Source organism: Notamacropus eugenii, chromosome 3, assembly GCF_028372415.1.
Source record: "Notamacropus eugenii isolate mMacEug1 chromosome 3, mMacEug1.pri_v2, whole genome shotgun sequence".
Taxonomy (NCBI): domain Eukaryota; kingdom Metazoa; phylum Chordata; class Mammalia; order Diprotodontia; family Macropodidae; genus Notamacropus; species Notamacropus eugenii.
In genome coordinates this window covers 295113498-295130571 of record NC_092874.1, presented here as the reverse complement: position 1 = coordinate 295130571, position 17074 = coordinate 295113498, and the positions used below count along the sequence as shown (strand labels likewise).

The 17074-nt window shown below is 45.1% G+C and overlaps 1 protein-coding gene across 3 annotated transcripts; it reads right to left on the bottom strand.

The window, feature by feature from the left end:
* Positions 1 to 721: 721 nt before the first annotated feature.
* On the bottom strand, positions 722 to 13483 carry LOC140534696 (galectin-1-like). Of its 3 annotated transcripts, none has more exons than XR_011977431.1 (5): positions 8735 to 8852; positions 7044 to 7123; positions 6463 to 6631; positions 2681 to 3591; positions 722 to 2135 (listed from the first exon to the last, which is right to left on the bottom strand). XR_011977431.1 is itself a non-coding variant. In XM_072656019.1 (5 exons), exons 2-5 carry the CDS (start codon positions 8741 to 8743, stop codon positions 6033 to 6035), a joined length of 270 nt encoding a protein of 89 aa, XP_072512120.1. In that variant the 5' UTR covers positions 8744 to 8929; positions 13242 to 13483; the 3' UTR covers positions 5774 to 6032. The 3 variants fall into 3 exon arrangements, 2 of the variants coding, with proteins under 2 accessions (XP_072512120.1, XP_072512119.1); XM_072656019.1 differs by lacking the exons at positions 722 to 2135; positions 2681 to 3591 and adding exons at positions 5774 to 6044; positions 13242 to 13483 and having other exon boundaries at positions 8735 to 8929; XM_072656018.1 differs by lacking the exons at positions 722 to 2135; positions 2681 to 3591 and adding exons at positions 5774 to 6002; positions 13242 to 13449 and having other exon boundaries at positions 8735 to 8929.
* Between the last annotated feature and the right edge of the window lie 3591 nt (positions 13484 to 17074).

The window sequence follows — 17074 nt, the reverse complement described above, 5'->3', positions numbered from 1 at the left end:
TTCTGGACAGCATAATGTGGGTCATGGTGACCCCTCCTGGAACATACTAACATCTTTCTTTTGGGGGGGGTCACACTTCAAGAACTTTGTTGCTCTTAAGAGAAAAACGGATCCCTCACATTTGAAGCTTTTCTTTTTTAAAAAAAATATTTAAGTTTTCAATATTCATTTCCACAAAATTTTGAGTTCCAAATTTTCTCCTCATCTCTCCCCTCCCCCCATCTGAAGACATCAAGCATTTTCATTACCCCTACCACAAATCTACACCCCCTTCTAACATCTCTCCCTTCCCTTATCCCCATCTTCTCTTTTGTCTGTAGGGCAAGATAAATTTATACACCCCATTACTTGTATTTCTTATTTCCCAGTTGTATGCCAGAACAATATTCAACAGTTGTTCCTAAAACTTTGAGTTCCAACTTCTCTTCCTTCCTTCCTCCCCACCCATCCCCACTGAGAAGGCAAGCAATTCAGTATAGGCTATATATGGGTACTTTTGCAAATGACTTCCATAATAGTCTTGTTATGTAAGACTGACTACATTTTGCTCTGTCTTATCCTACCCCCCATTTCTTCTATTCTCTCCTTTGACTTTGTCCCTCCCCAAGAGTGTTGACTTCTAATTGCTCCCTCCTCCCATTGCCCTCCCTTCCATCATCCCCCCCCACTTTGCTGATCCCCTCCTCCCCCCCTTCCTGTATTGTAAGATAGGTTTTCATACCAAAATGAGTGTACATTTTATTCCTTCGTTGAGCCAAATGTGATGAGAGTAAGCTTCACATTTTCCCTTTTACCTCCCCGCTTTTACCTCCATTAAAAAATCTTTTTCTTGCTTCTTTTATGAGAGATAATTTGCTCCATTCCATTTCTCCCTTTCTCCTCCCAATACATTCCTCTCTCACCCCTTAATTTTATTTTTTTTAGATTTGATCCCTTCCTATTTAACCCACCCTGTGTTCTGTGTGTGTGTGTGTGTGTGTGTGTGTATAATTCCACCAACCTCACAAATACTGAAAAACGTTTCAAGAATTATAAATATTGTCTTTCCATGTAGGAATGTAAACAGTTCAACCTTAGTAAGTCCCTTATGATTTCTCTTTCCTGTTACCGTTTCATACTTCCCGTGTTTCTTGTGTTTGAAAGTCACATTTTCTTTTCAGCTCTGGTTTTTTCATCAAGAATGCTTGAAAGTCCTCTATTTCATTGAAAGACCGTTTTCCCCCTGAAGTATTATAGTCCATTTTACTGGGTAGGTGATTCTTGGTTTTAATCCTAGTTCCTTTGACTTCTGGAATATCATATTCCATGCCCTTCGATCCCTTAATGTTGAAGCTGCTAGATCTTGTGTTATCCTGATTGTATTTCCACAATACTTGAATTGTTTCTTTCTAGCTGCTTGCAATATTTTCTCCTTGATCTGGTAACTCTGGAATTTGGCTACAGTGTTCAAAAGTTCTCCTTTTGGATCTCTTTCAGGAGGATCAGTGGATTCTTTCAATATTTACTGTGTCCTCTGGTTCTAGAATATCAGGGCAGTTTTCCTTGATAATTTCATGAAAGCTGATGTGTAGGCTCTTTCTTTCATCATGGCTTTCAGGCAGTCCCATAATTTTTAAATTGTCTCTCCTGGATCTATTTTTCAGGTCAGTTGTTTTTCCAATGAGATATTTCACCTTATCTTCCATTGTTTCATTCTTTTGGTTTTGTTTTGTGATTTCTTGGTTTCTCATAAAGTCATTAACCTCCATCTGTTCCATTCTAATTTTTAAAGAACTATTTTCTTCAATGATCTTTTGAACCTCCTTTTCCATTTGTTTGATTTTGCATTTTAAAGCATTCTTCTCCTCATTGGCTTTTTGAATCTCTTTGGCCCATGGAGTTAGCCTATTTTTAAAGGTGTTATTTTCTTCAGCATTTTTTGGGGTCTCCTTTAGCAAGTTGTTGACTCACCTTTCATGACTTTCTTGCATCTCTCTCATTTCTCTTCCGAATTTTTTCTCTACCTCTTTTACTTTCAAAATCCTTTTTGAGCTCTTCCATGGCCTGAAACCATTGAATGTTTATTTTGGATGTTTAGGATACAGAATCCTTGACTTTTATGTCTTTCCCTGATGGTAAGCATCATTCTTCCTCATCTGAAAGGATGGGAGAAGATATCTGTTCACCAAGAAAGTAACCTTCTATACTCCTATTTTTTTTCTCCCTTTTTTGGGCATGTTCCCAACCAGTTACCTGACTTTGGGGTTCTTTTTCAAGAGTAGGGTATACTCTGGAGATCTGTAAGACCTCAGTTCCTCCAAGGTGGTACAATCAAGCCTGTACACTGGTCTGGGAGCAACAAGAAACTTTTGTGCTCAGAATCTGTGAGTGCTAGAGTTTCCTCTCCATAATCACCTGGTATCCAGTTCCACCAAGCCAGCACTAGGTGCTGAGATTCAGACCAGCTGGCCAATTCCCCCAGGAGCTTTATTTGGAGGCAGGACCACCACACAGGCCTGAGGTATGGATCAGATGCTCAATACCCCCAGGGGCTTTACAATGAGACCTTCTACAATGGATGTGGTCTGCTGCCTGCCTTGGCAGTACCTGCATGCTGCTGCCTCTGCTGCCAGCCTGAGGACAGATCTATGGGGACAACCTGCTCCCTTTTAGGCTAGCTGAAATAAAGCCTCTCACTGACCTTTGGTACCTGTAGGTTGAGGGATCTGCAGTGCCACTGGGCATTCTGTCCCTGAAGCCTGTTTGGTCCCAGGTGCCATGCTGGCCAAGGCTGGGCTGGACTCTGCTCTTCATCCTGTGTGACAGACCTTTCCTGTTGGCCTCTCAGGGAACCCTGGGCTGAAAAATCTCCTCCACTCTGTGTTCCATGGCTTCCACTGCTCTAGAATTTGTTGAGAGTTTTTCTTTACAGGTATTTTATGGGCTGTGGGGGAAGAGCTAGTGTATGTGTGTCTTTTTACTCAGCCATTTTGGCTCCACCCCCATACTAACATCTTAATACATAACATAGTGAATTCACCAGTCCTGGGGCAGGGGGACAAGCACATCAAGAGTCCCAGGGAAAGAGATTAAGGTCCCCCATGTCCATCACAGCCCTTGGAGAGCAGGTCCTCTTTCCACTTAAAATCTGGGCAGAGCCCAATGGCACCTCCAGTTGGTGTTCAGGGTACCTTCTCTCATTCACCCACTAGAACCTGAAATCCAGGCTTCTGATTCATCCCTGAGGATGTCTCCTCAGGAGACAGAGCTTAATGACTGAAACTTGATGCTCCAGAACTTTGAACCAGGCTGATTGGCTCAGTTGGACACTGGGCACCAGGATCAACCCAGGGAAGGGTGTTTGTGTGTGTGAGTGTGTGTGTGTGTGTGTGTGTGTGTGTGTGCAGTGTGTATGTATTAAGAAGAGAATCCCTTCTACCAGGCAGAAGAAGAGGGTTGGGAATTAATATCCCAAATGTTCTAAGAAAGATTCCCTGAACATCATTTATTTAGTGATGGTAGGAGTTTCACGAGTCATTTAATCACACATCCTCATTTTTACAGAGAAGGAAACTGAGGCATCCCTTGCCCCCAGAGTCATTCCTGATGGATCTAGAGGAAAGAGAATGGGGAGAAAGAAACGAAGTTAAGGCAGCATTGGCCAAGTCAGAGCTGAGAGAAAGGGGAAGTAGAGGCTGATCAGAGGGGTGATGGGGAGGGGATGCTGCCAGAAGGGAAATGGCACCAGAAGACAGAAGCAGGAGGTAATGGGGGGCTAAAGGGAGAAGGGATAATTAGGTCCCTTGGGGACCTGGGAGGCAGGTTCTGACCTATTGATCCCAGAAGACGGAGAATCTGTGTGTATGTGTTTGTGTGTGTGTGTGTGTGTGTATGTGTGTGTGTGTGTGTCTTTTGTGTTGGGACTGGTGTTTGGGGAGTGAAACATCTAAGCTGGACAAGGATATGGGGTCTGGGGAAGGGGTCGTCTCCTGAGAACAGTGTTAAAGAGACCAGGGAAGAAGAAATGGGAACCAGATGACAGATCATCCTCTTGGCTGCCCTGCAGCTGGTCAGGTGGCCTCAGTCTCCAGACTATAAGTTCTGCCTCACTTTGTAGTGAGGGCCCTCCAGGACTTCTCTGTCTCAGGGCTGGGCTCTGCTCAGGGAGGGTGAGTCCATGTGCTCTAAGTGAATCTCATGACCTTTGGCCATTATCTGAACCAAGAAACCAGGCTCAGAGAGGGACTAAGGCCTGCCCTCATCCACACAGCCAATTCCCAGGAACCTGGTTTTCACCTTTGCATCTCCAGGTACCCAGAGGCTCTTTCTATCCAGGCCTGGGGGCTCCCCCTCATTCCTCTCATGGACACTGGGCCTGGTCTAGAGTGGCTGATCACCCCGATTCTGCTGTGGGCAGAGTGGATGTGGTGAGTGAGCCTCTTCCAGCCAACCAGCTGTAGGAACAGGGCCAGACCCAGAAATGGTAAGCCCATCTCTTGGCATGCACTGTGGAGACCTGGGCCTCTGTGTCAGTGGACATACACTATCCTTTGTGCATTGCCTGTGAGCTCATTCTGGGGTAATGAAAAGCCTTTGAATTGGGAGCTGAGCCAGAAAGAGTTATGCTTACAAATGTTTGAGAGCTGATTTTTGGTTTCTTCCCTGCATGGTGAGAAGAAATACTGGGTTTTATTATATTTCAGAAGAGGAGAGGAGAGACCAAGGGCTCACAGGAGGGACCAACTTCCAAATGTTACATGGAAGGAAACTGAGGCCTGGGGATTGACTTGGACCTCTAGGAGCATAGATGTAGAGAGCTGAAAGGATGCTGGACATCAAGTTCTTTGTTTTTCCCCTGAGGAAACTGAGGCCCAGGGACTTCTCCAAGGTCATCTAGGCAGTGAGGATCAGAGGTCAAGCTCAAACCCAATAACTCTGACTCCAGAGATCGTGAATATCTTTCCATTGTTCTCCCATCTGGCCTCCAGATGTCTCTGTGCCTCCCTGGGTTGTATCCAGCATCTTTCCAGCAGGTGGGTTTGTCCACAGTCTGTGCACTGGTCTCCCCCCTTCACTAATGTGCAGAGATTCCCCTGCAGTTACAACTCTGAGATATTCCTTCAGTATTGAGAATCAGGGATTGTCTGGGACAGGACTGGGGAAACTGTGGCCCTCTATGTCCTTGAGTGTGGCCTTTTCACTGAGTCCAAGTTTTGCAGGACAAATGCCTGTATTAAGGTGATTTGTTCTGTCAAGTTTGGATTCTGTCAAAGGCCAGGTCTTAAGTTCCCACCCTGGTGTAGGACTTCTAAGGGCCTGTCACCTTTTTTTTTTTGTGTTATGTCCTGGGCTCCTGACAATCTGGGGAAGCCCATGAACCCCTTGTCAGAATGATGTGGACTTTTTGTTATTGTTTTTTATTTAGTGAAAGTTTTGTTTCAATATTTTTTGACATTCTTTTTTTTTTAAATTCAGAGTTCCAAATTCTCCCCTACCAATCACTGCTCCCCTCTCGATTTAAAAATCAAGTCATATGTTGTAAAGTGGAATAATGGTCTAAAATGAATAGAACACACAGTCTTATCAGGAACACTGGAAGTTAATGAGAATAAAAATGACATTTTTTCCATCTGAAAATTACCCACGGAGCCCAGATGGAGAACACCTGTCCTATTGAGTCACCAAAGGATCATTGATAATAAGGGAATTGTTCAGGGTCACTCAGCCACTCTTCCCAATTCCAAACCTGGCTATCTCTGGCCCAGACTAGAGTAACCCAGAAAAAAGTCAGCTGTTACCATCATCAACACTTTTATTTACTAACAGGAAAGACCAAAGGGTCGAGAGTCCTAGGAAGCTGACTTGATTTGGGGGGATCATTGGAAGGCCAATGTTTTGAGTACCATGTCACCATGAACTCCCACGTAGTTGATAACCTTTGCCCCACTGTAATTCCTGTAAGTGAACTGGTAACCATCAGGTAATGTTATCCGAAATAAAGACTCTTCAAATTCTATGAAAATCTGGATGGGAAAAGACAGAAGGAGCCTGATCTAGAAGCCTGGCTGTGGAGAAAAGAAAACATGAGTGCAAGTACTTCCTCAAGATATTTACTGTAAGACCCTGTGTGACTACTCCATTCTGATCCTCAGTGCCATACTCTGTAAAAGAAGGCATCAGACTAATTGCTTTTTTCCAACTCGAAATCTAGGGTCCTATTACCTCTCATAAAACAATCCAAAGTCTTCTGTTATCCTATTGGGATGACAGCCCAGCCCAACTCCGTCCCTTTCTTCAGTTCAAGGCATGCTGGACTTCTTGCCTCTAACCTTTGGAAACCCATTGACTTCTTTCTCCTCTAGTTTTTCATCTTTTCCCCATCAGTGTTTGCTTCCAGGACTCTTCTTTCAAATATGAAGAGATCAGATCTTGGGTTCCCCATCCCCAGTTCTGATATTCCATGCTCTGATTCTGGGGTCTTACCTGTGTCCTTTTCCCCCTCTGAAATGGGAAGTGTCTCTCCTTAAATCCATTCCCGAAACTGCCATCAACGTAGGTGGCACAGACTATGGTGTTGTAATCATAGTAGCTGAAGCGTGGGTTGAAGTGCAGGGCAATGTCAGGGCCACCAACTCCCAAATCAATTGTAAATCTGGGAATTGAGAACACATCTCCATCACTGCCATGGATCCCAGAACCTTGGAAAACCCCACTCAGAGAATGCCTGAACTAGAAGACCTCAAAGAGGCTGTCACCCAATGCATCCCTGAAGCACCATGGGTTCTCTTCTGCAGTACCCCTCCTATTCTCATCCTGTCCAACTGGTGGCCATTGTACACATTTTGTTACCTCCAGGACAAGGAGCTCACTACCTGTCCAAACTGTGCATTCCAGGCACTAGGTAACTCTTATTTGATAGCTCTCTGTCATGCTGAGCCCTGTCATCTGGGATTGAGAGAAAACCAGCTGGGTGCTTCTAACCAATGGTCAAGTGCAAGCAGATGTGTACAGGATTCACCCATGGTAAAATTGTGTCTCATCCATCCATCCCATGTTCCACTTACCTGTTGGCTTGAGGTAATGGGTCTAACACTACTCTTATGACTGAATTGGGTTTCAGGTTCAGGCTAGTCGCAAACAATGGCTGAAGAGACCAAGGAGAGGAAAGTTAGGAGTAGTTTAGAGCTGGGAGCACCTAGAGCTTCCAGGTGGTCATGTTCCAGGAAGGATCCAGGAAAGTAGACTCTACTCTAGGCTAGTTAGTGCTGAAGTGGGAGTCAGTTCCAGTTCTGTGATCTTGGGGAAACCTCTTCATATCAGATTGCCTATCTTTTAAATGAGTAGCTAGCCTAGATGACTGATCCAGACTAGAAACTGGAGCTCCAAGAAGCAAGAAAGGATTTGTTCCGGGTCACCCAAGTGAGCAGCAGAATCTGAAGTGGAATCCAAGTATTTCCTGGGTCCCAGGGCTATGTTCTATCTTTCTCACTGGCTACCACAGCACCATCTTTTTCTGGCATCACTTACATTCTGACAATTAGGCAAAAATGAAGGGGGAATGGAGGACAGTGGTGCTACCCCAAGGGCAGGAAATAGACTGTACTCAATAGGAAATTCTCTGGCAACTAGCTAAGCCCTACCTTGCCTTCAGAATACCTACAGTCATTGTCCCACCTTCTTCATTCCCCCAGATCCGCCTTCATCTCATTTAATGAGGCAAAAAAGCCTCCCCAGGAAAGTTTTCAGGATGAGCTTCTTCCTTCTCCAGAGCCAGGTCTTGGTCCCAATCTGAGGCAGAAGTCAGTCATGCCCAAGAGAAGGGGAGTTGGCAAGGGAGGGAGTGGTTCAGAAAGAATGGGGAATCAAGGGTGACCTTGGCTGAAACACTTAGGTAAAGGAACTTTGCTTCTCCTTCCCTGGGGTAAAAGGGTAAGGGAACCAGGCCACCACATATATGTGGTCTCTTCCTGTTCTTAATCAAAGGAGAAGTAATTGGAGGGCAGGGAGAAGGGAATCTTAGGAGCTGGTTTCCTAGAGAAAAGGAAAGTAGTGTATTTGTGAGATCAATTAGGTATTATTTTTAAAGGTGGGAGAGGTGGCTAGAATAAGGAAGAACTTAAGGAATCACTTGCCCCCTGCCCCTCCCTTTCTGCCATCTCTTCCTTTTTCCTTTCTAGCTTCCTCCCTTTTCAATGGAGCCTCCTTAGCCTGGACTCTTTCTGTACCATGAGGCTGGATTGGAGTTAACTTTGCCTGCAAATCAGTTATTCATTTCAGAAAGTTTGATGCTCTGGAAGAAGATTCATTTCTTGGTCTCCACGCCACCTTGCCCCTTTCCCTTCCTTGCCTATTCAAGGAAGGGGATTCCTCCACATCCTACCCGCCTCCCACCCTCATGCAGTTGAAGTCCCTCTAAGCCACGGGACACCCTAACCTTAATCTATGTCAATTCCCATTTCCTCCTTGCTCACCTGTCCCTGGGATTTCTCTGGACTTACTAGCTAATCAAAGATAATTTGCAAGGGGGAGATATGGAGGGTTCACCCTTACAAAGCCTGGGGAGGTAGGGGGGAATGGTTAGAGGAGATAAAGGAGCCCCAACCCACAAAGGGGGAGCTGTTAGAACATTCCCTCCCTATCTCCAACACACTGTCTCGAGTCTCCCTGATTGTTTCTGAGGACTGATCCTAGAGGATCCCCTAGTTCTGGACCAGCAGCCTGTCTACTCTGAACAAGGAGACCCTGGCACACTTACTTTGGCCATGACTGATGGTGAGAAATACTCCTACGATTCTCCTGGTTGTGCTGGATTTCTGAAGGATTGAAAGTCCAACTCCAGCTCTGAGATGGTAACTCAAGGAAGTGGCAGACTCTTTGAATAGATGGTCATCCTCTGGGCTTCCTCAGTCTCCACCTCCTCCAGCCCTCCCTTTGTCACTTTCCCCCAATCCTGAGCACAAAAGAGGAGGGGGCGTGTTTCAGGGGTGGGGCAGGTAGAGTTTTGGAAGTCTTTCTAGGAGGGGCAGTCAGTGTAGGGGGAGACAATCCCTTGGCCACACAGCTTCACCTGAAGCTCCATTCTCTTCTAGTCTTTTAGTGCACACCCAAACCCCCAAATATGTCCTTTGGGGGATGGGGTTGCAGCAAGTATTAGAGAGATTGGTGGGGTCAATGTAAAACCAGTTTTAGAATGAAGTGGAACTAGAATCTGATATTGGAGGAAGGGACTGGGGACAGCTGAGGGAAAAGCTAAGGTGTGGGTGAGAGTCAGTCCCTTAGTCTCCAAAGAGTCCATGTGAAGGGGGAAATGGTATTCAGAGACATTATAGCTTGGAGGGACCTAAGAAAGAATCTAATTTCTTAACCAATGGGGAAACTGAGGCCCCAGGGTCACTTGGACAGTAAGGAGGAACAAATACTTATACCCAGGTCATCTGACCCCTAGTCCAGTGCTCCTTCCATGAGGCCAGAAGATAGAGAAACTGTTGTTTTTCTTTCCAGCCTGTTGTCAGAAATCACTCTCTGTCCCATGTGCTTCATGAGACTGGAGGGAGGCAGGCGCAAGTTCCTCCAAAAGTCATGTTATTACCTCTGACCTTGTAACTCTGTTTGTCAGGGGAAAGATCTGTAGGTGTCTAAGGGAAGCCCCTAGCCTGGGTCCCATTCTCTGACTGCACCAGGGAACCCTTTTGGGTTCCTGCCACTCCCTTCCTTCACAGCACCCCAGATCCTTCCCTTGACGATGACACCCAGTGAACAGCAGAGGTACAGAAGATTGTACAAAGGTTCTACTTATCCATAGCCGCTAGGTGGCGACATAGTGCACATTGCACTGGATTTGGAGTTAGGAAAAGAGTGCTTCAAATACTTAACTAGCTTTCTGACCCTGGACAAGTTTTTTAACTTCTGCTTGCCTCAGCTTTGTCTTTCCACAAAATGGCTGTAATAATAGCCCCTATCTCCCTGATTTCAAATGAGATAATATTTGTGAAGGGCTTTGCAAACCTTAAAAACCTATATATCAGAGTAATAATTGGTCCTCAGGACAACCATATTAAGGGAGTTTGATTAGGATGCCCATTTTCCCCTTTTTAATTTTATTTTTTCCACTTGATAGTATTTTACTTTTTCCAATTACATGTAAAGATCGTTTTCACCATTCACTTTTATATGATTTTGAGTTCCAAATTTTTTCTCCCTCTCACCCCTCCCTCTCCTCTAGAACCTCTAAATGTTCGTAAGCTTTTTTTCTTATGACTTGGACTCCAGAAAAATTGGGCAAGCTGACAGACACCTTCTCAGAATAAGGTGGTGTTAATGTTGAGTGTTTTCATTTTGTGAAGGTTTCATTTTTATTTATTTTTGCATTCTTTTTTTTTAGTTGTGGGTTCCAAATTCTCTCCCTCCCCCTAACCCTTCCCTTATCCAAATACAACACAAGCAATATGGTATCAAGCAGAATAATGTTATAAATATATAACATACATAAATATATATAAAATAATTCAGAGTAATACTAGGAATCCAGTTAGTGAGAATAAAATGGCATTTTTCCCCATCTGAAAGTTACCTAAGGACTCAAGGTGGAGAGTCTCTGTCCTACAGAGTCAGATCATTGAGGTGAAGGGACGTTTTCAGGGTCACTCCAAGTCATCCTTCCCAACTCCAAACCCAGCCCTCTATCTCCCAGACCAGATTAACACAGAAAATGTCAGCTGTTATCACTATCCACACTTTTATTAGTAAAAAGAGACATCTATGAGTCAGAAATTATCTAAAGATGGATTGATTGGAAGGCCAGATTTTCAGCGCTGAAGTTACCACAAATTGATATGAAGTCTATTTTTTTTAAGTCAAGGCAATTGACCATTGCCATTGAACTTTGGAAATCCACTGACCCCTTTCTCCACTAGCTTTTCTTTTTTTCCCCTTCAGAGTTTTCTTCCAGCACATTCCTCTCAGATATGAGGGGTGGATCATCTCTTGGGTCTTTCCCAGCTCTAATATTTTATGCTCCCATTCTCTGGTCTTACCACTACCTTGGTCCCTGAGACAAAGTAGAAGTTGGTCTCCCTTTGTTCTATGCCCCAATGGCCTTTTGCCCTGCCATTGCAGATGATCATATTATAATCTCATAGAGAGCTGCAGTGAGGATTGACATGTAGGTCAATGCCAAGTTCATCCTTGCTCAGGTTAATTCTAAATCTGGGAATCAAGAACATATCTCCATCATAGCCAGGGGTCCCAGAGCCTTGGAAACCCCCAATCAGGGAGTGCCAGGGGAGAAGATCCCCAAAGGGACTCTCATCTGATCCTGACCTGAAGCACCATGGCCTCTCTTCTGCCTTATCTCTCCAATGCCCATCCTGTTTAAGAAGTGACCAAGATATATATGTGACTACCTCCAGAGACAGGGAGCTCACTGCCTATCCAAACTGTCCATTCCAAATGCTGGGGAGCTCCTGTTAGGACATTTTTCCTGATGCTGCGTCCTGCCCTTGTCATCTGAGGCTGAGGCAAAAGCAGCTAGGTGCTTCTAATGAAGGGTCAAGGGCAAGTAGGGATGTAAAGGAATCAGCTCTCCCCCAGGGTTACATTTTGTCCCATCCTCCCCATCTCTCACTTGCATGGTAGCATTAATCCATCTATATATGCCTTTACTTTTATACTCACTCCAGGTTGGAGGTTCAACTCTTCCAGACAAATTTCCTGAAGAGACCATGAGCTGAAGGGAGGTTTGAGGAAAGCAGACTTTCCCCAGGCTAGTTAGTGCTCAAGAGGGATTTAGTCTTAGCTTTGTGACCTGGGAGAAGTCCTTTTATGTCTTTGGGATTCAGTTTCTCCATCTGTGAAATGAAGAACTAGTCTAGATGATGGATTCAATTCAATCCTCTCTTTCCAGATTCAGAAACTGAGGCACCAAGAAGCAAGAAGGAATCTGTCCCACGTCACACAATTGAGCAACAAAATCTGAAGTGGAATCCAGGTTTTTCTTTGGTCCCAGTCCCATGTTCTCTGTGTCACACTGGCTACTGATGCACCATCTTTGGCTGGTATCATAAATATCTTGGTCCTTGGTCAGTGATGAAGGGGGAAAGGAGGAACCTGGTTCTACCCTAGAGTGAGAGATGGACTATACTCGGTGGGAAAACTCCCTGGTAGCTAGGTAAGCCTTACCTTGCCTTCCCCACACTCCCCAACCATTGTTCTGCCCTCCTCCTCATTCACTAAGAACTGCCCTCATCTCACTAAGCATGGAAGGAATTCCTCTCCAGAAAAGTTATCAGAAACAGCTTTCCCCATTGCCCAGAGCCAAGTTGGTTCCAGCGTAGGGCAGGAGGCACCCATGCCCAGGAGAAAGGGAGTTGGTAAGGGAGGGGGAGGTTCATAAAGAATGGGGAATCAAGGGTGTCCTTGGCTGCAACCACAAGGTCAAGGAACTTAGCCTATCCCTCATCCCATTGGAAGAAGGATGAGGGAACTAGGGCAGCACACATGTGAACTCCTTCCTATTCTAAATCAGTGGAGAAATGATGGGGGTGTCTGGGAGGGGAATGGAAATCTTATGAGCTGGTTTCCTAGAGAAGAGGAAAGAAGTGTATTTGTGAGGTTAATTAGGTCTTGTTTTAAAAGGGGACAAGACTAGAATTTGGAAGGACCTGAGGACTCTTGCCTCCTGCCCTACCCAGCTGGCCATCTTCAGCCTCCACCTTTTCCAGTGGAGTCTCCTCAAGCCTGTACTTTTCTTGGACAATCAGACTGGCTTGGAGTTAACTTCGTAAGACAGTCAGGCATCCTAGAGTCTGATTCTCTGGCAGAAGATTCGTCTCTGCCCACGTTGTCCCTTTCCCTTCCTTCTCAATTCAAGGAAGGGGATTCCCCCACATTCAATCCCTGCCTGCCCCCACTAGGTAAATGTAGCCTCTCACAACCATGCTTAACTAATTCTAACTAACTAACAAACTAACACATGCTAAATACCGTTTCCCCCTTCCTCCCCTCTCCCCGGGATCTCTCTGGATTTATCACGGATAGCCGATAGCTTCAAGGTCGTGGCGGGGAGAAAGTTAAAATGGGGGGATGGAGAGGGAGAAGATAAAGGCACCTCAGCCCATACACAAGGGAAGGGTAGAGCATCCCCACCCGCTCGGGAGTCCTGCCTTCTCGAGTGTCCGAGATCCTGTCCAAGCACCGACCCCACCGGATCCCCCACCCTTGGACCCGCAGCCTGCAACTTGGATGAGTACACCCGCAGCCCATACCTTGGCGCATTCATTTAGGGCATAACGGGCTGTGAGAAATGCTCCTGCGGCTCTCCTGGTTGCGCTAGGACCCCGAAGGATGACTTCGAAAGACCACACAGAGATGGTAAATCAGGGACGCGGCAGATCCTTCAGGTGGTCGGGCTCCAGGGTTTCCTGAGTCCTGAGCAACCCCCCAGTCCCGCCCTTCGAACTTTCTCCCAGCTGGAGTACGGAAGGCTAGGGGCCGCATGTCAGGGGAGGGGCCGGCAGAATTCTTGAAGTCTTTCTGGGAAGGTCAGCTAATTAATCCGTCGTTTGACCTCCTTCCCACCACCTCAAGCTCCATCCTTTTCTAGCCTTTTCCCCACATCCAAACAACAAAAAGTGTGCCTTAAGGGATGACGTTGGGGTAAGTGATAGAGATATTTTTGGGAAGCTAATGGAAACATTGTTTCAGAATGAACAAGAGTATGGTGATGGCGGGAAGGGGTTGGGGGCCATATTTTAGCGGGAAAACCATAGCCTGGTCTAGGTGAGAGTCAGCCCTTTGGCCTGAAAAGAGTCCATCTGAAGGGGGAAATCCTAATCAGAGAATAGCAAAGCATGGAGAAATTTAAGAAAGCAAGTGGTTTCTTAACAAGTGAGGAAACTGAGGCCCTGGGATCCCTTGGGCCTGAAGAACTGAGACAGGATTGAACCCAAGGACAGAGGTTTTCCACTAGGTCCCAGAATAGGGACCCCAGGAATCCTGTGGCATACCCTCCCTTGGACACCCACAGACCCCTCCCCTGACACACTGAGACCAATGAAAGAAATGTGCAAGGTCCTAGGGTTCAGGACCCTGTGATTCCATTAAACGAAATTGGAGGATGGTTGATGGAGGGGATGAGGGGGCATGAGCTCCCAGAATAAAAAGAATGGATCTTCTTTTGCCACCTTGCCTTCTCTTTCATCCCTGCCTCTTGTTCCTTTCAGGAGGGGGACCTGAAGACTAGGACCCAAAAGCGGTGTCACTTTAATTCTCTGACCCTCAGTTTCCTCATCTGTAAATTGGAGTCTCAATAGAACTGAAAATAAGGCATCATAGTGGATAGAGATCCACTCCCTCAAAGTCAAGGAGACCTGGGTTCAAATCTCACCTCCCAAGTCACCTAAGTGTTCAATGCCTGAGGTCACCCTTTAAGATAGGGCTTCTTAACCTGGGCTTCACATGTCTCCCCAAGGTCCATGGATAGATTACAAGGAGTCTGGAGAGAAAAAGAGAAATTACAGCTGTATTGTCACTGAACTTTAACTGAAATATTCTATTTCCTTGTAGTATTTTTCTAAAAACATCACATTTTCTCAGAAGGGCTTCATCAGACTGGCCAAGGGGTTCAATGACACAAACTAGTCAAGGCTCAGATACCCTAGCCACCATCCCTAACTATTCCTTCTTCCACAATCTTTCTCAAGTGTAAGATAAGAACTCCATAAATCTTGGAAAAGCTGGAGAAAAATCCCATGATCTCCAGGCAGAGGCAGCTCCCAGCAGGGAGCAGGGCAGAACAGACACAACTCCCCTCCTCCCAAGCCCTCCAACAACCCCAAGAGCCTCACATTCTGAGTCTGATTGCAGCCGTTTCGTCTCCCCCACAGTTCTGACACCACCCCATTCCCCAGCCCCTGAACTGTCAGCTGTGTGACCCAAGAGCAAGTCATATCTCCAGTCTGAATCTCAGTTTCCTCCTCTATAAAAATGAGACAACTATCCTTGTACCACCTGCTCCCCACTTGTTAGGGGTGAATGATTAAATGACTGAGGAGACAAAGGCTGGGTCTTCCCAGCTTATCGATGTCTTTAGCAATGCTGGGCAACTGTCCAACAAACCAGGATCAGGTCTCTTCCTCACCTTAGGGCTGCACTCCAAATACAGGGAGAGAGAAATTTTATACATGAAAAACACTCATCAAATGAGGTCAATTAATGAAAAGGAAACAATACAATATTATGTAACCTGACTTCTAATTGGAGGAAAGATTTGGACCTTTCCAAATTGGGAGACAAAGAGTCAATAGGTGTAATTTTCTGAATTCATAAAAAGAGAGGTGTCTCTCCCCGCAAGTGTTTTTATATAACCAGTGGAATGTGGAAACACTCACTGATTGATCAGTACAGGGACAGTTTTCAGATAAGACATTTAGGTTGCTTGAAATGTAGGATTGTGGGAAAGTTCCTTACATCAGTCTTTGGACCTGGACACGGTTCTGGTCAGCATAATGTGGGTCCTTAGTCTAAGCAGCAGGGAAAGGTGGTCTCACTTCCCAAACCTACAGGTCAAGATTCGGACAATACAAAAAGACTTTCAATTTGCACAATTGAAAAAAAAAGTTCTATCCCAAAACAAATTTGGACGAGACACATAGTTGAATAGAAAAGGAACTGAGCTAGCTGCAGAATTGAATTCCAAGACAGAGTCAGTGTAGCTCCCAGAGTTCATTATTACCCCTTTTGATTGATGTTGGAATGGAAAACTTACTCCTCCCCTGAATCATTTATCTATAAGTTTAATCCATAAGGATTTTCATAAATTAATAATCAGAATTAACTAAGTCAGCTTACAGATTTAGAGGACATAGTAATTTTGAGAAGGTTGATTTACTTGTCACCACGGCAATCGAGAGAATTTCGACATAAAGACAAACTTCATGAAACAAAAAGCCAAGGGAAAATCATATTGATCTTCAGTATTAACTAAGACCGAGTGCCCTTATATCCTAGGAGCCCACTCCCAATTTCCATTTAATCAGCATGTGCTGAATCCCAGATGCCTCCTGCAGCCCTCTGGTGCCAACAACGATCTGTTGGGCATTCTGGAAGATGTCTCATAGTTAGGGCAGCTCTGAAAAGGGCTTTGTTTCCCTGGTTCCACATCACTTGTAGAAAGTTCCTAGAGAATTCTGGTAAAATCTTCCAGTAACACAACTTCACACAATTCAGTACAGCCTCTTATTATTTGGTTGTCCAACCCTGAAACTTCTTATCAGACAAATGCTTTAAAAATGGGAAAGTAGAATGTTGTTTCTAGGGAAGGACTTTGCAAACTTTAACTCCCTCTAGAAGCTGGAGTTGGTCGTATGAACTGTTTGGCCCTGACCTGTGGCAGAACCTTCCTAGCTTGTTCTGGTCAGTTGAGCCACAGGTGGACATACTGTACCTTGACCTCAACAGAGTGATGTCATTTTTGTTCTCCTTCAAGTAGGAAAGACCACAAGCAGCCAGGAGAGGAGATGCCTCTGTCCCCAAGGATTCTTCACCCCATAGACAGATACACGGGAATTAAAATTTATTCACGTTCAAGTTCATTGTGGGGGAGAAGGGGGCAATTGGATGCATTTAGAGGAGTCATGGTGACCCCTCCTGGAACACACTAACCTCTTTTATTTTGGGGGGGGTCACACTTCAAGAACTTTTTTGCTTTTAAGGGAAAAATAGATCCCTCACATTTGAAGGTTTTTTGTAAAAAAAAAAATTTATTTTAAGTTTTCAACATTCATTTCCACAAAATATTGAGTTCCAAATTTTCTCCCCATCCCCCCACCTGAAAACATGAAGCATTTTCATTACCCCTACCACAAATCTACATCCCCTTCTAACATCTCTCCCTTCCCTTATCCCCATCTTCTCTTTTGTCTGTAGGGCAAGATAAATTTCTACACCCCATTACCTGTATGTCTTATTTCCCAGTTGTATGCCGGAACAATACTCAACAGTTGTTCCTAAAACTTTGAGTTCCAACTTCTCTTCCTTTCTCCCTCCCCACCCATCCCCACTGAGAAGGCAAGCAATCCAGTATAGGCTATATATGTGT